This window comes from Ptiloglossa arizonensis, chromosome 10 (assembly GCF_051014685.1).
Source record: "Ptiloglossa arizonensis isolate GNS036 chromosome 10, iyPtiAriz1_principal, whole genome shotgun sequence".
Classification (NCBI taxonomy): Eukaryota; Metazoa; Arthropoda; class Insecta; order Hymenoptera; family Colletidae; genus Ptiloglossa; species Ptiloglossa arizonensis.
The window spans coordinates 17,522,024-17,542,105 of NC_135057.1; the positions used below are offsets into that span (position 1 = coordinate 17,522,024).

The window sequence follows — 20,082 nt, forward strand, 5'->3', positions numbered from 1 at the left end:
TCTAAATACGTTGTTTGTCAAATTTTTGTTGCTTTAGTGGTACAAACGTATCTTATTTCGATTGAAAAGATTGAAAAGAAAAAAAAAAAAAAAACGAAGAGAAAAACAAATAAGAACGAATTAACGATACAATTGGAAATTTTCGATTTTCTTTTAATGTTATATACACATTCTGTAAGTACTGAAAATTTTCTATTCGTATGAAAAAAAGCAGATACCACGCTGAAACACAGGCTAATAAAATATTTCTACAAAATCTATCGCAATTCTAGAATTCACATTTTTTCGTATGTTTCTTCGTAACCACAAGTTGTGCATGTGTGTATATATGTATCATCCTCCTCGTTATACGTTTCTTCTCCAAATTCGTGCGTATGAGATGCCTTTGTCGTTTTATCGTACAATGAACTTCGAACTTGCATTCGCAACTGTTTAATCTGTACAGTAATAAGTAGTTACTTATTTAATAATACATATCTATAAGGTTAAATGTTACAATTCTGATCGTGTTTGTTTGTTTACCTTTTTATTAAATCTTTTAACTTTAGTTCCTTCCCGTTTAGTATCGCGTAATTCCTTCTCCTCTAATAGTTTTTCTTCCGAACCCCAAACTTCCAAAGCTCTTTGTTCTACTTGTAGTTGTAAATACAATTTCATTTCACCCCAATTTGCATTGTGAGGATTCTTCTTTGTAATATATTTTAATGGTGGTTCTCTTTTATCAAAATCGCAATCCTTTAATAAATACTCTTGTTTTGCTTCCGTTTTTGTAATTAAAGAATGCTTTCCCTTGGGATCTCTGCGATAAAATGAACAACGGTAGTATCATTACTGGGTTAAAGCTATTACTATGTTCAAGTAAGCGGTGTACCTGCAATTATCGCACACGGTTAACTCAAAGATTTGCAGAAGATTGGAGTCCTTAAACTCAGTTTTACATTCGTCGCAACGAGGCAAATCGACAATAATGGGAGCAGGTTCTGATGTTATTTTTAACTGGAAAGAAAAAATATAGAATATTCATGTGCTTCAGATTCGTAAAATTTCTAACATTTATTTACAGATCGTTTCATTTTTCCTTCATTTTTCATATACCATTTGTTCTTCTAAATCATCGTTTTCTTCTATGAGAAAACCACCCCCACTGTCTATGACACGTTGCCCTTGAACTTTTATCGATCTACCATTTATCGAATCTCCGTTCTCTCTACAAAAATTATGTATGGAAAAATTTTAATCTTCATTAAATTTATAACATTTTAATACTCGTTTATTTTAATCATTGTCCGATCTCAAGATCCACTTGCAGCTAACTGTGCAAGCTTTAATTACGGGAGCAGGAAATCTTATCGATAAGAAGAGCATAAAAAGTAGATAATTCGTTTTAAAGTACTACATCTACAGCTCCCGGCTTTTGTTAATAATCTGAAATTTATAACACGTACAACATACCCTTTTGTATAAGGATGAGAAACAATCTTAGATTTCTTTAGGAGCAATGCTTTTTGACGATTTCGTTCTGCGCGTTCTTTAAAGTGTCGAGTATTTTCTATCGACTCTTTATTCTCTGAAGGATCCTGTAACTCTTTCGCAGTCTCTGACATCTTTTATATAGTATTAATTTTACATTTACTTGAATATACCCAAAAATAGTTGCTTACTGGAACTTTGTATGTTTTGCTTCTTCGACATGTGAATAATAATAATAAATATGTAAAACTTTCCAAGTTGACCGTATAAATTTTAGAATTATGATGCGACTTGATGTGCTGAATTTTTTATTTAAATACGGTATTCTTTACATTCACAATATAATAAAATATATAAATTTTCCATTAAATATCAATACATACTAAACACATAACATGCACAAATAATTGTGAAGAAATAACGTTAAAAATGTATAAGAATTAATTATTCTATACTAAATTTATTTGTTTGTAAACACATTCTTGATACACAAATGTATCTATACTTCAGTCGTTCTAATTTTTGCTACTAGGGGGCTTCAAGTCAGATTTCTCCCAGATTTATATTCAACCAATCGGCAATGAGCTGCTTTCTTCAAAAGCAAGTCTCTTGAAAAATCGACGCGCCGCTGAATTTTTCAAACGGACGAATCGTTTCCGGCAGCCGTTAAAATTGAAATAGAAAGTAGAAACAGTGTATTTCAGTAAACAAAAATTTGTCGAATTGTTAGGACGTAATGTTCACCTCCTCGATCGAAATGATTACAAGTTCCGAGGGAACAGGTATGAAAATCGTTATATAAATCTATCTTGCCGTTTTTAAAAGTTTTCTTTAAAAACGCTTCAAGATTGTACATTTTTGTAATTAAAACGTTATTACATAGCCAATGTTTTCATTTCTAGGAAGCTGGATCGTCAAAAATGATGCGACACAACATCGAGAAGATAACGGTCATCTAAAATTTGAATTTCTGAAAGTCGAATGGTTGCGGAACAAGAAGGCGGTAAATTGTAAGTTGCAAATATTTTTATCTTTGAACAAATGGATTGTTAGAGAGTTGAGATTCCAAACAATTCTAATACTTTTCTTGGTACGTAACTATCTCTACCAGCCAAACGATTTCCAAGATTTTTATGTGAAATTTGTTATCATGTACAGTGATTTATTTTCTTATTTTTGCTACGACAATGTAATTTTTATGTAACATATTCTTATTTACAAATAACACGCCATACAAGTAAGTAACCATAATATATACAAATCAGTTTCCTACGATAATACAAGAGTATATAAGTAACCTATGATATAAACGCGAATTAGAAGCTTTGCGCCAATTACATCGCGTACATCGAAGCACAATTATTTTCTTTCATCTGAAACGATGTATTTTTCTTTATTTCTTTTAAATTCTTATTTAATTTGCATCACAGCTTTCATATAAAAAGGAACGAGTGATTATTTTTTCATTAAAAGTTCGTAACAAGTATCGAACGTGCACAAAGATGGCGGAATATCCTCCATTAATTTAATTATGCATAAAGCGTGAGCTATATGTTTTTGTTTCTTTAATTCCTGCACAAGGATTTCTGCATTTCTTTTTGTGTTCGTTAGAGATCGATTCATAAAAACATGTTCGATGATTCGACCGTACACTTCGTGATTCGGATCGAAAAATGATGTCAAATTTTTTAGAAATAACATCTCCAATATCGGTGCCGATATCATCAATTCCTGGAAAGGAAAATGATGGGCGTATTAAAAAATACATTTTGAGTAAAATAATATTACTTCTAATTAAAAGGTAAACGTACTTTATGGCTTTCTTTGAGAATATTTACAGCTTCTTTATGAAGTATTGGATCATCAATATCTAATCTAATATAAATAGCATGCTCGAGAGGAATCTGTTGGGTGTTCAAAAATTCCTTAAGCATCTGTTGAATACAATTTAAAAAATTAATAATATGTACTGAATTCAATTTTACCATTATTGTTCGATGTAATTAATTGTCCTCGTAAACTTACATCTAGCGAAGATAATGTTTTTATTAACATTTTATATTCCTGAAAAATTTGTTTGTTGTGTTTGTTAGAATCTTTTTCCGTTATATATACATTAACTAATTTCATTATTTTTATAATCGGATGTTTATCAATAGTCGTGTACGCAGGATTGTTGAATTTTGGCCACTGTAATATCATTTCCTTTATTTCATGAAAATGGTCAGCATTTCGTATTCTATTGAACATTTTCTCAAAAGCTTCGAAGCGATCTTTTTCTGTTGTACATTCACCAATATCTTTTGTCAAAGGAATATTATTGTCGATATTCAATTCGTGTTCAGAAACGTTTTTCTCGCTTTCAACGTCTTCATCAGAAAAGTTGCCATTGGTCCATTCTATTTCGTCTCTAGCATAAAGTTCTGAAAAGTTTTCATCGATTTCATTCTTGTCAACTGTTTGTAAAGTTAACTTTTCAATTGAGTCTGTCTTAAGTTCCTTACTTTCTTCATAATTCTCTGTTTTCTCATTCTCTTCGACTACTTTATTTGTATCAAAAAATGTTGTGTTTTCTACTTCTTGACCAGCAAGTAAACGTGCTTGCCAATATTTAAAGTTTTCATAAATATCACTATCTTTACTGTTACAAGTTACATTTATGATTTTCCATATTAAATTTAGCGGAGTAAATAAATATAAATTTTCAAAATCTCTATATAATCGTTTATGTAACTCTAAACAGTAGTAATAAATTGCAGTTTGAGTATATAATTCTGTTTGTGGTAGTTCTACTAAAACATTTTGTGTTTCCATTGTACAATTTTTCTGTATACTAAATAAATACGACATTCCCAGCAACCAATCTTCTGGCATAGTATATTTTGCACATTCTAAAAATACTAAAATAAAAGAATTATTACTTTCAGGAGATGCAACTTATGTCATATAACGAAAGTATTAAGTAACGCTTACAATAATTAATGCCGCTCACTTCTAATCCGTAGCAAGATGTTTCACTCAACATAGCTATTCTTAAAAATGTCTGGTAGCATTTCAATTTTGCATTCTGTATATCCGGTATCGAGTAATTTATATATTTAGTATCGAGATTACTCAGTTTACATCTTTCGTGTAAACATTCATAAAAACATGGAAAACTTTGAACCATATCAACATCCTTCTGGCTTTCTTTATCATCATACTCTGTACAATTATCTTGGTTATTTGTGAAGTTAAGTTTCAATCTAGACTTCCAAAAATTCGTATCACTTATATTTTTGATTAAACTGAATGTTGATTCTTTCATAATATTTGCAGAAGTTTTTACTATTTCTGTAGAAGCCTCTAACACTTTTGGAACAAATTCTTTCGTTTCCACTTGTGGCTGTAAATTGAAAATATTATAGTATAATCGATAGTTTATAGCATTAATGTATTTTTCATATATTTCTTACAGTCGTCATTGCATCTATAAATTCTTCTTCACTGTCTGCGTCATCAGCGTCATTAGGATCATCAAGATCATTGGAAGGTAGCCACTGTTCTAAAGTTTTATGCAAAATGTGTATTTCTATCAGATGTATCTGATCTAGTGCTCTACTTAATATATCACCAGGTCCATTGTTTATGGCAAACCATAAACATTTTTGCCTAATTCTTAAGTCTTCATAATCTTCGCAGTAACCTAAATCTAAAGCAACCGTCCACGCAGGAATGTAATTATTTTGCAGTAATTGTTGACAGGTAGCAGCACAGACATTAAAGTTCTTCACCTATAAAATTACATTGTAAAACAAATAATTTTTACCAAATTTTTTCGAAAGAAATTCGAAAAAAAAAAGAAAAAAAAAAAAAAAAAAAAAACTCTACCTCAAGTGCCTTCTTTGCTATCAATTTCAAAACTTTCCCTTCACGCGCCTTACTATTATTTTTTTCGATTCGCAAATAAGTTGCTAAAGTCAACAATCTTTGCCGACTTTTATAGGCATCTGCACGCTTATTTAAACAATCCGCTATCAATTTTATTCTATCTTGCATTAATCTAACTTGTAGCGGTAGTATATTAATATTGAATTCGTTCAAAATTTGGAGCGAGTTGATGAGATCATATTCTTCTTTGATTTGTGCATTATCATCTACAATTAGATGAAGACAAGCTCTGGAATAATAGTATTTATAAAAAGTTAAAATAAAAGGAAAATGCACGTTGAGTATAAGTACTTACCTAGCCAATTCCATATTAGAATCGGTGAGGCACTTTGAACTATTAAAATATTCTTTACTAGCTTCTAAGATCAGACTCACCGCCTTTTCATACGACACTTTTAATAGAGACTGTTCACTTTTCTTTGTTTCGATTAAACCAGCGCAATTTTGAATGTTGCATTTAACTCCCGACATTAAGCGCGCCGATACACAGATTTCGAAACATATTTCTATATCGACGCAAGTAAAAATCAAACAGTGAATTTCTAACATTTCATTTAATAACTGAGCCCATTGTTTTTCATCCGGAGGCGGAATTCTTAAAACAAATTCGTATACATTCATGTAGAAAATATTAAATATAAAACACCTTTATACATAACAATTGTAACTCTTAAATATTTTCAAATTTCATATTTACTTACATTTTATTCAAACCTCTTGCCATTTGAATTAATAATTGTTTCGCAGCTTCGGGATCGATTTTATTTTTCCGTAACGCATTTAATGTGGTTTCAACTCCGTACTTGTTTAAAATTTTGGTACACTCGAGTTCTCTATCAAGTTCTTCAAGTAAAGTGCATATCCCACTGGTTCTGTTTCTACCACGATCTTTTGCAATAGAATCCACAATGCATGTTGCTTTCTCGTACATATTAGGATTATTGCAAGCATATATACAATCTATCGCCAACATGACAATGTCCTCTATCATTTGAAGAATTTCACTATCTTGCGACTGTTTTATATATTCAAAAAGTTTGACCAATAATTTTAGATCTTCTTTACTGATGCATATTAAATAATCATTGAACAAATGCCTTTGTAATTCTCCACCCTAAGAAATGAAATAAATTAAAGGTGTAATAATTTGTAATAAGTGCCTAAAATCTTTTACAAAATATTCGTACATACCAAATATTGATGCCTCCTTTTTACAAATGGCAATACAAAATTTTTGATGTCATCGACAAAACTTTTCTCAGTAGTTATGCTCATTAGCAACTTAATTTTTTCTAAATTAGTTAACTTTTGTAACTGGTCCAAAGACAAATCTTCTAGGTAAACTTTATAAATGAGATCGTCTAAAGTTTCCAAGTCTAACAACAGATTTTCCAAACCATTAATATTGTGCGAATTGGCAATTTTTATCAATTGCAGAGCATTGTCAACCATACCACTGTTTCTTTCAATTTGATAAGCTCGAGATTCGTACCATTTTTGCAATAATTCCGGGGTGAGCGAGGTATCCCTAAAATAAAAAGAAAATTTTTTTTTAAATAAAGTATATGTGGAAAAATAACAAATATTGTAAAATAAGTAATAGAAAATGCATTTTAATTTACTTATATATGGATAGCGATGGGTCAGATTCATAAAGTAGCTGCGAATTATCATCATTGTCCAAATGAATTAATTCATTGAACTCAGTTTTTTCAGACCAATCCTTTTGCCGTAATTCCCGTTGATCAAGCAAAAATAATTGGCCGTCGGTGTCACATTCTGGTAGAAGTTTTTTATATTTTAATGGATTTAATGTTTCTGGAAAAAAGCTAATGACTGCCAGCCAATGAGGTAGTAAACTTTCACCATAATATGTGAACATAATTTCAACTCCTTGGCAATCGCTATTTTTGGCGAATCTGCGCTTAATGAAGTAACCATAATAGAATAAGCGTATGAATTTTTACATTATATTATGAATAATTTATCTCATTTTATTTGTACCTAATTGCATTTTCAACTGCTGAAAGTTGTCGAAATTCCTCATAAAAGTTTTTATCATATTTTAACGAGGATCCCAAAATAATTTCATATGTGAGTAGTTTATCTAAATGATCTAGAAGCTTTCTTCTGTATTTAATCAAGTTGCGTTGAGCTTCTGATAAATGTTTGATGTCAATTTTATCGAGCATCTGATTTACTTTTCGCACCTGTGTTTTTATGAATGCCCAGTATATTCAGTGAAGTAGTTTAATATATTTTCTCGCGTATTTTATATCTTACACATTGCTAGATAAAGATAGATAAACTCACCTGTCTCAAACTAATACTTCCTTCATCCATTTCATTCCAATCTTCGTCAGTATTGTCTCCTACAAATTTTCCATTATCGCATTGCCCAATTGCTACTAAAGTTTCCAAATTGGCACCTTTTAATCCAAAATTCAATAACTCTCTTGCTGCTTCAATAGTATCTGGTACACGGGTAACGCATTCGTGTAGAACCCAAGACCTTTTTGTAACTTTACTTAAATGTTCTTGAATAGCATTCAAAGATAATTCAGATTTCCGCCACTGTGTTTGATAAACAAGATCTGTATCTAAATTGTATGTATTGGCTAAGGCCAAAGCTTCTTCATATGCCTATAAAACATTTCTTTTATTTTTATATCATTCAATCCAATCATTTTTTATATTTTTATGTTGTACACTATCCCCTATACACACACTCACACACACACTCTCTCTCTTTCTCTCATTTATACCTCCATGTCAATTTTTCTTGAATATAGTTCTTCAGGTGTTGTACTTTTAAGACCAAGGATTCTATATGTTCTAAACAATACTCTTGATTTTTTTCTTTTAGGTTGAAATCTTTCAATGTCGGTAATAGAATATAAAGTGCTTTGTACTAGATTTGTGGTGTAATTTAATATACTAATTGGTTCCAATTCGTCATGCTCCTCTTCACTCTCCGATGAAGCTTCTTGAAAATCAAACAAGCATATATTTTATTATGTATATAGAAATTATATAACATATACTTTAGTACAAACCTGATATTTGACCTTCAGCATTGGATTCTCTATTGCGTTTTTTACTTGTTATAAATGTTTCACAATCTAAGCACAAAAAGCCTCGATCTGGACCGAGTTCACATATTTGTGGTTGTCCAGCTAGAAATTCAGGACTGGCGCCCAAAAGATTTTTCAAGTTTTTGGTAGAACATACGGAAGTAGATCCAGTATATCTTGCAATTATTATTGCCTTTGAAAATACCAATTAATATCAATCGTTTGAATATATTTAAAGTATAAATTTATATTTGAACTAAAAAATAAATATTACCTGATGAGACCACCAACCAATATCCAATGGATGAAATTCAGTAACACCTAGTGGAAATTTCTTTGATTTTACGTGTCCCAGAGGATTAGGTATATTAAAATCTGGTTGCTCGAGCAATTTCCATTTCTTTTGTAACAATAAATTTGGTAGTGCCCACAATGATATTGAACCATCAGAGTGCAAACACGTTAAAAATTGACTATTTGGAGAGATTTTTAATTTGAATATGATCGATTCTGACTGTAAGCTTAACGATGGGATAATGTTCCATATGGAAAATCTAGATGTAGTTTTTGACTTTTCATCAAAGGCAAATGATAATTTGCAATAAGGATAGTCATTTAAAGGTCGCCACGATGTTAAACCACTTTCTGAAGCTGTTGACTGTAAAAAAATATATAGTATCAAGTGTTTTTTTTTTTTTTTTTAATCGACACATATTATGGTGTCAGATTAATTACCGTTAATTTTTGGGTTATTGTATTTCCAGCAACATAAAATAGGCAATGCTTTTCGTCATAAGTGACAGCGTTAACACCATTTTTATAAAAATTGCCAAAAGAAAATTCGAAATTCGCTTTGAATCCATTGTTTAACGAAACATGATAAGATCTGAGCAGACCACTATATGTGATTAACAGAAATTCATAAGACCATTTCTCAGATTTTATTCTTGGCTTAAGAAATATCATGGATGCTATTGCATCTCCAGCTTCTAAAATGTGAGGGTTTTGGGAAACAGTCTTCGGACCGATGTTAAAAATATTGTTTCCGAGTGCATTATAGAAAGAGGTATAACCGTTGCTGGACGCCAATACTAAAAGAGTTCCATCCGGACTCCAAGAAAGTTTGCGCCAATGTGGGAAAGCATCTTTTGGAACTGAAATTACCAAAAATGTGCAAGGAATATTAGAACGTCCTATATCTTCTATAAGGTTATAGACAAAAAAACTTTATACAAATTTGACTTACCAGAAGCTTTTCCAACGATCGACGAATACTCATCTTTTGCTTTTCGAATCTCTATGACATTTTCTTGTAAAACAGCTAGTAAATGTCCGCAATCCCCAATTGCAAATTTCCATGGTAATGTAAGGCTAATTTGTTGCGATATGCTCTCTGGTAAAGAATACCTGTTATTAAGATACCTAAGTGCATTTTTGATTGTTCCAGTTGTTGGTAATATTATAGCGTCATTTTTACATTTCTAAAAAAAATATTATTCTATGAACACTAGACGCGATCCCGGACACAAATCTTGCGCGATTCAACATTTCGTTTAGTACATGTAGACGTAGGCTTACTATTAATTCCGGTTCCTGCTTTCGAACAAAATATTCTAGCAATTCATAAAGTATCGGTTCATTTGATAATTCATTGCAATTAACCATTTTGAGGCCATAAACATAACCTACTACACTGACAAAAACGTACACTAGAGAGTGAAATCAGTCAGAATTTTACAACTCGCTATTACAACGTCATGACTATTTTTGTTTACTTTTTACCAAAAATAAATGAATTTAAGTAAAAATTATTTAACCGCTTTCGTACATGTAAGTCTCAGGCACTAATTATTCGTCAATTATATGTACATTTCATGAAAAATAATCTAAGATAAAAGAACCATATTGAAATGGTATTTGCAGCGATGCAAGCTGCACAGTGTACTGCACATGTGTAGGCATAGTGTACGCATGTGAATTTGAAAATACAAACTGGCCTGTGCTTGCGGTTCTCCATAGAGTAGCGTGAATTTGTTATTTCCAAGATTCGGAGTCTTTGAGTATTCGCAAAATGTCAGACGGTGAGGATGATTTTATGTGCGAAGAAGAAGAAGACTATGGTCTTGTGAGTATTAGGTTTTTTAGGCGAGAAACGTTGTCGCGCTCATAATCTTTTGGTTTAAGAAATAGGTTAGAATTCTTATTTTGACATATACGATATTAAAAGATAGTTTCGAAGATGTTCTGTAATGTTCAAATAATAATAATAATAGCAATAACGATAATAAAAGAATATATATACGTATACATTATTGAGATTTTTTTTAAGAGCGTGTACAATGCTGAAATTAAACGACATTTTAAGTTTGCTTAGGTTATATTGATGTCTTTGGGATGAAGTTTCCCACTTTCCTTACCACAGTGTTGTTGTAAGACGTTATTTTAGGATTGGATTCGTTTCGCAATGACGTTATTTTTACGTTAATTTTAGGAATATTCAGAAGACTCAAATTCGGAACCAGACGTTGATTTAGAAAATCAATATTATAATAGCAAAGCATTGAAGGAAGATGATCCTAAAGCGGCATTGCAAAGTTTTCAGAAAGTTCTGGATTTGGAGGGAGGCGAAAAGGGTGAATGGGGCTTCAAAGCTTTGAAGCAAATGATAAAAATTAATTTTAAATTGGTGGGTTACGTAGATTACCGCTACATAAGTACATACTTATGAATGATAATATTTGGTTTTCTTAGGCTAATCATAAGGAAATGATGGCTAGGTACAAACAGTTGTTAACATATATTAAAAGCGCAGTCACAAGAAACCATTCGGAAAAATCTATAAATTCCATATTGGATTATATTAGCACATCGAAGAATGTGAGTAATTGGGTTAGCGGAGGAAGATCAGTTTGGTTTAATTTTTAAAAGCATCTTTTCTTTTCGTTCGATATTTTCCAGATGGAACTGTTACAAGACTTTTACGAAACTACTTTAGACGCGTTAAAAGATGCTAAAAACGATAGGTTATGGTTTAAAACTAATACAAAGTTGGGAAAGTTATACTTTGATCGATCGGATTTTAATAAGTTAACAAAAATATTGAAGCAACTTCATCAGAGTTGTCAAGTGGGTTTCATTTAATTTAATCCATAGCGTATTACGTCGGTTAGTGTTCGCTCGTCCGTAGAATATTCTATCTTATTTTCTACATCGATACGTATATGTTTCGTTAGACCGACGATGGAGAGGACGATTTGAAAAAGGGAACTCAGCTTTTAGAGATTTATGCTTTAGAAATACAAATGTATACTGCGCAAAAGAACAATAAGAAATTAAAGACTTTGTACGAACAGAGCTTACACATTAAAAGTGCTATACCACATCCGTTGATAATGGGTGTCATTAGAGGTACAGTAGCGTATTTCGTATTATTAGAATTAGAATATTCGGTAAAGGTATTTGAATAAATGTTACAGTAAAATTATGTTTTTTATTTTAACAAGAATGTGGTGGAAAAATGCACTTAAGGGAAGGTGAATTCGAGAGAGCGCACACAGATTTTTTCGAAGCCTTTAAAAATTACGATGAGTCTGGATCGCCAAGACGTACTACGTGTTTGAAATATTTAGTTTTAGCGAATATGTAAGTAAAACTTGAATAAAAAAGAAAGTTAGCGCATGTCGCAATATTAGTGGGATCGATTGTTAATACTCAAATATTTTGAATATTTTATAATTATAAAAATAGGCTAATGAAATCTGGTATCAATCCGTTTGACTCTCAAGAGGCAAAGCCGTATAAAAATGATCCAGAGATCTTGGCAATGACGAATTTAGTGGTCAGTTATCAAAATAACGATATTAACCAATTTGAATTAATTCTAAAACAAAATAGGAATAATATAATGGATGATCCTTTTATAAGAGAGCACATCGAAGACTTACTACGTAATATACGCACTCAGGTACGTTTAGTGTATACGGGATGTTTGTTTTATCGCAATAGAATGGAGTATCTTTCAAGGAAAGGAAAAATATTACGAAAAAATTGTTCGAATAAAAGTTGTTTGGCGAGAAGGTTGTGCGGTCGTGTATATTTTCATATAAATGGTACGACAGCGTATGTTAAAAGGAATTGAACGTGGTACGATTCGACGTCCGATTTTTCATAATTTCATGTCCTTCCACGAACGGAAACGATTTCTTTCGGCAGCTCGTTGAATTCCTTTTAACATGCGCTATCTCACTACGTATAAAACGATATAGCATTGTATAAGAAAAAATTAAATCGATTGTAAAATTTCGTTCACTATACCAAATGTAAAAGAATATTCACGGCATCGAGCGGACGCAAGCGCGCGCGCGCGTTTGCGCGCGTTTGCGCGCGTTCGCGCTCGCACCGGAAGGAAAAGAAAAGAAAAAGAAAAACGAAACAACTTTTGTCGAAACAACTTTTTCATTTAACATCATTTTTTTAAAAGACATTTCACCGTATCGAGATAAAACAGACTTCGCTTCTTCGAAAGAGCAACCAAACGTTCATATAAAGTATCGATTTATTTGACTTTATAGGTTTTGATTAAATTAATAAAACCGTACACTAGAATTTATATCCCTTTCATAAGCAAAGAATTAAATATCGATGTTTCGGAGGTTGAGAGCCTTTTAGTGTCTTGTATTTTGGATAGTACCATTCGTGGGCGTATCGATCAGGTAATACGATCAAATTAATCTCGTCTAAGGAATTTTGTGCGTTCTATGGTTTCACACTGGATTGCGTACAATTCACAGGTAAATCAAGTTCTCGAGTTGGATAAAAAATCAGTATGCGCAGCGCGTTACAATGCTCTCGATAAATGGACGAGTCAGTTGCATTTTTTGCATTTAGCCATAGTACACAAAATGTCATAAGAAACGTGGCGCGCGTGATCCCAGAACAAAATCGAGCTCTAGATATTACTCTGTATAGTATATCATAAATGCCTGTCTCCGACTATATGAAGAATAAAATCTATTGTGATATAATAAAGTTAGAATTTTAATACGATCCATTTACTGTACCTTTTCGTTGCGACATTCCCATTTATCGAATTAACGAATCACTCATCGATCGGGGCACGTTCACCGCGGGGCCTTATTTCACGGAGTCGTAGATATTCCGTATCGAAGTTTCTTAGACGGTAAACTTTTCAATTACACTTTCGAAATTTGGAGGAATACGGTGAATCCTCCTCGATCAATCGATGGACCGCCGTGGCGGACGAAAAAAGTCCCAACGCGCAACGAAAGTCGAACGAAATACCAGTGATTCGTTAATCGACTATTTATCGTTCCGACGGTTTTCGAATCGTTTTATTTCAATTGGAAGGATTTTGCCATTTTGTACACTTTATATGGATAGTAATCGTCGCTCAACGGGAGCGGGTAGAAAGTTCAATTTGGAAATATTTAATGGGTCGAACGATTCGAACGTTACGTATCGACGAATAGGAAGTTCGTTTTCGAATCTTGAGTTCCGTCGCTCTCAACTAACAAAGTTCTATTCATCTAGGCTAATTTCCATGCAAGTTCGATACACGGGGCAATTGAACAGCCCGTAGAAGGATGACGAACGTGCCGTCTCGGTGGAACGGCCCGGCTGGTTTTAGCTCCGTTTCAAGCATTGTTATTCAGTCTACGCTCGCGCCTATGTAAATGTTGGTTAACCCCAGCCCGGGTGGGCGTTAGGGTCCCTAGGCTCGTCCTACATCCTCGCCGCTACGGGACGGTTGTAATCCTCCCGTCCTCGAACAGGTTCATCCTCACCCTCGCCACGTTCAAGGTGGCAGCTTGCAAAGCTACGGCAACTCGCTTCCCTGGAAAATCAATTTCGAAAGTAAAACCGCCGGCAGAGCCGACGGTTCGTTCTTTCCCGGTTTTGATTTTTCATTTAAATGTCCGCGGCTCGAGAATCGCGTTCCCATCTTTGTAAGTGGAAACAATGCTCGTTTCGCAATGCGGCAGAAATTGTAAGAAGTTCACTTTCGCAGTGTCGTCGTCGAGTCACGTGATGCGCTTGTTTCGAGGTATTCCGCTCGAGTTTGTTCGAATCGAATAAATTTTCTTGTCAGTTTCGAACGCGAAAGTCGTACAATGGGCGATACAAGTACTTACTTTCCAACGTTTCCGTGTATTCTACCATTAAGACTCGGCGAATCGTAGTTTCGGCTGCAGCTGGCGTGATTAGCGGGCACGCGAATATAGTATACACGTGCGAAACGACGTTGACGATGACGAGTACGAGTACGAGTACGAGTACGAGAACGACGACGACGACGACGGCGCAACCTCGAACGTTAATTTGGCACTCGCAATCAAAGCAGAGCTCGAAATACCTAGCCGTATTCGCACGGCACCTCCGCAATCTTTGGAATGAAATTTCCCTCGGAAAATTCATCCCCGGTGCGAAGAGACCGAGGAAAACGAGAAAACGATCGTCTGTCGTCGTTGTTCCTACGAAAAGGAAACCCGCGGTTGTTATTGGCTCTTTAAAGCCCGAGGTTAACGCGATTAAAACCTTACGAAACAAAGAACCTGTTTCGTTCTCGAGGGGCTCGATGATTCGAAAGAAATACTCAGAAAGGACGAATCTGTTTCGTTACTCGATAAAACGATGGAGATAGCGTGGAGTAATTAACGAGCTCGGTCTCGGTCTCGGTCTCGGTCTCTACCAAGTCCCATGGCTGGAAGAAGATGGCTCGTTTAAACGAAAACAAGAAGTCAAAGATCCAACTAAACATTAACGAACCACAATCCGTGTCTCTCTTCTTCTCTTCCATTTTTCTCACTAATTCGAGCATCACGTCCGTTGCAGGTGCATGTTTCAGCGTGCACGAGGGACGTAGCCGGTGCAGTTGCGAGTTGATTCCACCCTTTGAGGAGAGTTAATTTAAGTGAAAACTCCATTTTCAGTGTCTCTCCCGTTGGAGGACGCACAGGTCTCCGCTGCACGACGAGAAAAAAGATATCTCCGAGTTTTATGTCTCTTTGCTCCGCGTATCGTTACCGTGTACAGAGAGGGAAGGACGAGGGTTTTTCGGGGGGTTTTTCGGCATTTAGGGCGCGAGGCGCGCCCGCAGGAATTACCGAGTCGGTCTCCGGTTCCTTTCCTTCGCAAAACTCTATCTTTTCGTCGACCTGGATCAATTCGATCGATCAATCGTCCAAGGAACGAGAAAATAGCATCCATTTCCGACTAATCCGGTGTTGGTCGACCGACCGCGGAGGACTGTTCTTCTTAACCAAAAGGATAAGAAACTCGATCGTGGATGATCATTCGTTTCGATAGATCCCCTTCGAGCGGACAGCTTTAAATTGAAACCAAAATACATACGATCCGGGTGTGCGAATCGTTCGGAGCGACCGTTTACTCCGTTTTAGGTGGTTATTTTTCACCCGGTGGTGGTTAAGACCACGCATTAAGGACGCGCTCGAGGAAAACGTGAAACGATTCTTTTTCCCTCTCTTGTTCTCCGAGGTAAAACGGCGCTTCGACAGCGCGCGTTACAGCGAGCGCATCTCTCTTTCTCTTTCTCTCTCTCTCTCTCTCTCTCTCTCTCTCTCTCTCTCTCTCTCTCTCTCTCTCTCTCTCTCTCTCTCTCTCTCTCTCTCTCTCTCTCTCTCGCTATCCGTGGGGGTGTTTTTCGTGAAAATTATCGCGTCGTTGAAACGTTAAGGTTCCCGGAAAATGATTTTCGGTAAAAGTAATTTTTTGCCTTCGAAGAAAGAAGAAGCAACGCGAGCGACAACTGGTAAAGTTTGAGGATAGATGACGAGAGAAAGGAATACAGAGTTTTCCGGGCTCCGGGCGTGGCACCACGCCGCTAGACGTCGGCCGAGCGTATAGTATAATCTCTCAAGTATTGTTCGCATCTCGCGTCGATTTATCCAGCTGCTAAGATGGGAAAGGTGGTCGCCAGGTCGACAATTTCTGGGAAACGATGCCGGGTTTAGAGAAGGTGGGCCGGGGAACGGACGGACAGGGGTGAAACACGTTCGTCAGTTTTTAGCAGCGTCATCATATATCATAAGTGCGAGTGAAACGTTCGGGGCGAGAGAGGTCCACCGGTTGGACCATTTATCTTGTACGGCTTAACTCGCGCGGATGTATCCGATGTATAAGCGCGCGGTAGTGCACGTGCGCGTGAACGTTTACACGAGAAGAGCCGTGTCTTTTCTACCCTTAGGTACGTAGACACCGAGCGAAAGGAGGGGGTTGCCGGGTGGGTGCGTCGTTGCGAGTTTCGACGGTAAGACAGCCGTAACGCGATAGTCGAGGGTGTCGCGAGAACGGTTTTTCTCGGTTATCTCGACAAAGTCGTTTCCCAGCATCGTTGCCCGCCGGCGACGACCAACTTTCAACACCGGCTGGAATCGAACAAGACGAATTGGAAAATTGAATCGATCACTCGGAGAAACTTTCCCCTGGACACGGAGTTAACGGAGAGTTAACGTTGGTAGCCGTTTCGCTCGCCGGACGAAACTGTTCTTCCTCGTTCTAAGATATCGTCGCGTCGCTCCACCGGGCTATCGAGTCGAACCGCTGGATACGTACGTAGGTGTTCTTCACAATGTACCCTAGCTGTAACGGATCGATCGAGGAAGTCGATCCGATGCGTCGAGACGGCCGAGTTGAACGTATTCCGTATCCGAGGTACGTGAAAATCTACCAGCATCGGGAACAGAAATTTTAATCCCGAGAAAACTGACGCGAAGACGGCCGACGAACGAACGCGCGGTATTAATCCAGCCGTGAACGCGTAAGTCGGATAAAAGGGCTTCGACGTATTGGTAAATTGAGAAGTTCTCCCCAGGATCAACCGGCGAATCCGCGACATTTACATTTTACGATATTTGTCGAGTCCTTCGACCCTTGCTGCCGCGAGGGTAGACGTTCCTTAATCCAAGCCATTCCTTCGTTCCCACACAAATATCCTGCCAAGAACGTTTCCCCTTTTCCACCTCTTTTTAACCGCATCGTTGTGTATTATTCGCCACGATATATGCCACGTGAAATACGAACAAGGAAAGAAAACCACCACTCATTACCGAGATAAAGCGAGGGAACGGGTTTCGAAATCCGCTTTCGAGACGTTTTACTTTTCCTCATGTTTCTTCGTTTTCTGCTAGCGATGTCCGACCGCGGACAAATTCTATTTATCGCTTCACGGTTAGGGATCGTTTTATTTTTCGGAACGAGGAGGGCCACGCACGCGAGTCAGTCTTCTCTTCGTTTCCCGAACGAAAAGAAAAAAAAGGAACCGTCTCCTTCCATCCGTATCGATCTTCTTTTTTCTCGATTCCCGTGTAACGGTGTTTCAGCGGCCGAGCTCGCATCCCCATTAATTCCAAAATAATTACGCGCACGCGTTTGCATACGATACCGTGGCGGTCGTTATTGTTCCACTGATATCTGGATCGCATAAATACCGGTATCCGTTGCATTCATTCGGCCCGTTATCGTTGTAACAGCGAGCATTTATTACGCAGCTGACCGAAAGGACCGGCCGTTCGCGTTGTTAATTCCATAATTGAACGGGAACGCGATACGGCCGCGATAAAGGTAGCAGTTTTCCGTGAAAAATCCCGCGCGGGGCCCTTTCTTGAGACTGTTTCCGATGGGAGCGGATAACCGGATTTCATCGACGCGATAACGCGCTGTTACGTCGTCCCCTGTGAACGAGAATCAAGGTAGTCGCCCTCGCGTTCGCAAACTCTTATAATCTCGGTGCCGATACCGATACCTTAATGAAATTTCCGATCAGGCCGGCCAATCTGCGCCGCGTGCTCGATAAAACTAGAACCCAGTTTTAACGCGGTTCTTCGATCGATTCCACGGCAAAGGAGCTTTCGTAAAGCGTTATCGAGTCTGCGAACCGGGGGATGGGAGGGACGATCGTTTTTCGTTCACCGTTACCGGTGATTTCAAATTTTTCCCGCCGAATCGCGCGACAGCTACGTTTCACTCGAATCGGACGCTTCGCGCGACGCACCGTACGTCGTCGACAGGATCGAAACAAGGGTTCTCAGAGACGCGTAATCTTACGGAACGAGAAGGTCGAAGCGATCGCGTAAACTCGACGCCACGCCGGTTCGTTACACGATCGCGTAATATAGTAAGCGGGGAACGTTAAGCCAGCCGTGATCCAATTATCATCTCCGCGGAATTATCCGTTCGGATTAACGTCCGCGATCCTCCCGGACGTTTCGCGAATCAAGGTTAAACCGCAGTCCGCGCGGCAACTGAAAATCGCAGAAAACCGAGTGCACGTGTACCCGAAGGGCTACTAAAACCAGCCCGTTTAACAGTATCGCGGTACAGTTATCGCCGTCTAATTAACGCGGTTAATTGTGCCTCAGCGTTATAAGATGGCCGCGATGGTCGATGGCCGCGATGGTCGATGGTCGATGGTCGATGGTCGATGGCCGCGCGTCTAAAACCGCGAACGAAACGGGCCGCAATGGCGCGTCGCTCGCCACGTGTAATTAACACGAGCGTTGCGGGAACAGGATTATCAAAACTTCGTTAAACGTTGTAACGTTTCCCGTCGAACGGGAATTGGGATCACGATGCGCCGTCGCTTTTCGCCGACTATCCTTTTCGAACGACAAACACGATCGAATCGTTCCTTCGCGCAACAATTTTCTATTCGTTTCCTTGTCTCGCGACCCGAATCGCGAACTTGGAAATCAGTATTCCGAGCTGGATGCACTCGCACTCGCGAGACATTTTTTTCAAATTCCTCTCGTGGCTAATCAACATAATTGATTAGCAGCTAGCTGCTCGTATCTCCCTGCCAACGTTCTCGCTATCGTCAACGTCGAACGCGGTAGAATCTTTGCATAGCCTAATTAACACCTACCGAGCACGAAACTGTAACTAATCTGACAGCGTTGCGTTCGGGTTCTTGTTTTCGTCGGGTGGGTGGGGCTCGGGGGATGTAATGCATAGGTACGGATGTTGGGAGTTGCAGGAGCGTTGTAGATTCCGGAAGTCACGATGCGGCGTTTCGAGAGAAACAGGAAGAGAATAATATCGAGTCGGGACGGAGCTCCGACGCAACAACGTTTCCGTCCTAATTTCGCGGTAGCGTTAACCGTCGAAGATAAACCGAAACTTTTGTCAAAATTCGTAAAGTCGAATCGCCGGTTTTCCTTTTTCCCGGAGGGGAAAGAAAATGTTCTATTCGAAAATTCGATCGAAAAAAACATTGCCCGTTCGCCGGACGGAATCGAGAAAGACATTCCCTGCCAAGATTCGTATTTTTCGATCGAATTAACGATCGCGGCCGAGCGGAACTCGTTCCAACGACGATTCCTCCGATTATTATTACGGCGAGAAATAACGAAACGGTTTTCGAACTCGTCGCACGCGGTGAACGGCACGTAGGGGTTTCGCCGATCCTCTATAATTTCGTAATAATCCCCTGGTGTACGTTTCAAGCCGGGCAGAGAGAACCTCGTGGAAATCACGTATCCGCTGATCCCTGGCTAAGTTTATCTTAAACGATGGTCCATCGGATAGGTATCGCGCGACTCGGTCGATCTCGGATCAATCGAACGGAAAACTC

The 20,082-nt window shown here is 37.6% G+C and overlaps 3 protein-coding genes across 6 annotated transcripts; 1 reads left to right on the forward strand and 2 right to left on the reverse strand.

Annotated features, from left to right (window-relative positions):
* Positions 1-137: 137 nt before the first annotated feature.
* Xpac (DNA repair protein complementing XP-A cells homolog Xpac) lies at positions 138-1,786 on the reverse strand. The gene is made up of 5 exons (XM_076322420.1): positions 1,453-1,786; positions 1,096-1,207; positions 872-996; positions 523-799; positions 138-437 (listed from the first exon to the last, which is right to left on the reverse strand). The coding sequence occupies exons 1-5, from the start codon at positions 1,602-1,604 to the stop codon at positions 276-278; spliced, it is 828 nt and encodes a 275-aa protein (XP_076178535.1). The 5' UTR covers positions 1,605-1,786; the 3' UTR covers positions 138-275.
* An 814-nt stretch (positions 1,787-2,600) lies between these two features.
* LOC143152376 (NBAS subunit of NRZ tethering complex) lies at positions 2,601-10,434 on the reverse strand. Of its 4 annotated transcripts, none has more exons than XM_076322415.1 (19): positions 10,053-10,434; positions 9,721-9,955; positions 9,210-9,628; positions 8,749-9,132; positions 8,457-8,667; positions 8,166-8,386; positions 7,714-8,043; positions 7,405-7,610; positions 7,023-7,319; positions 6,592-6,928; positions 6,102-6,514; positions 5,696-5,995; positions 5,341-5,629; positions 4,926-5,243; positions 4,444-4,855; positions 3,975-4,370; positions 3,496-3,893; positions 3,282-3,404; positions 2,601-3,201 (listed from the first exon to the last, which is right to left on the reverse strand). In XM_076322415.1, the coding sequence occupies exons 1-19, from the start codon at positions 10,137-10,139 to the stop codon at positions 2,926-2,928; spliced, it is 5,652 nt and encodes a 1,883-aa protein (XP_076178530.1). In that variant the 5' UTR covers positions 10,140-10,434; the 3' UTR covers positions 2,601-2,925. The 4 variants fall into 4 exon arrangements, with proteins under 4 accessions (XP_076178530.1, XP_076178527.1, XP_076178528.1 ...); XM_076322413.1 differs by having other exon boundaries at positions 2,604-3,201; positions 3,496-4,370; positions 6,592-6,776; positions 6,855-6,928; positions 10,053-10,433; XM_076322412.1 differs by having other exon boundaries at positions 2,603-3,201; positions 3,496-4,370; positions 8,166-8,383; positions 10,053-10,433.
* Alien (COP9 signalosome complex subunit 2 alien) lies at positions 10,236-13,522 on the forward strand. The gene is made up of 10 exons (XM_076322419.1): positions 10,236-10,304; positions 10,398-10,599; positions 10,966-11,160; positions 11,226-11,351; positions 11,433-11,600; positions 11,708-11,882; positions 11,978-12,116; positions 12,222-12,438; positions 13,046-13,186; positions 13,265-13,522. Exons 2-10 carry the CDS (start codon positions 10,546-10,548, stop codon positions 13,382-13,384), a joined length of 1,335 nt encoding a protein of 444 aa, XP_076178534.1. The 5' UTR covers positions 10,236-10,304; positions 10,398-10,545; the 3' UTR covers positions 13,385-13,522.
* The last annotated feature ends 6,560 nt before the right edge of the window (positions 13,523-20,082 follow it).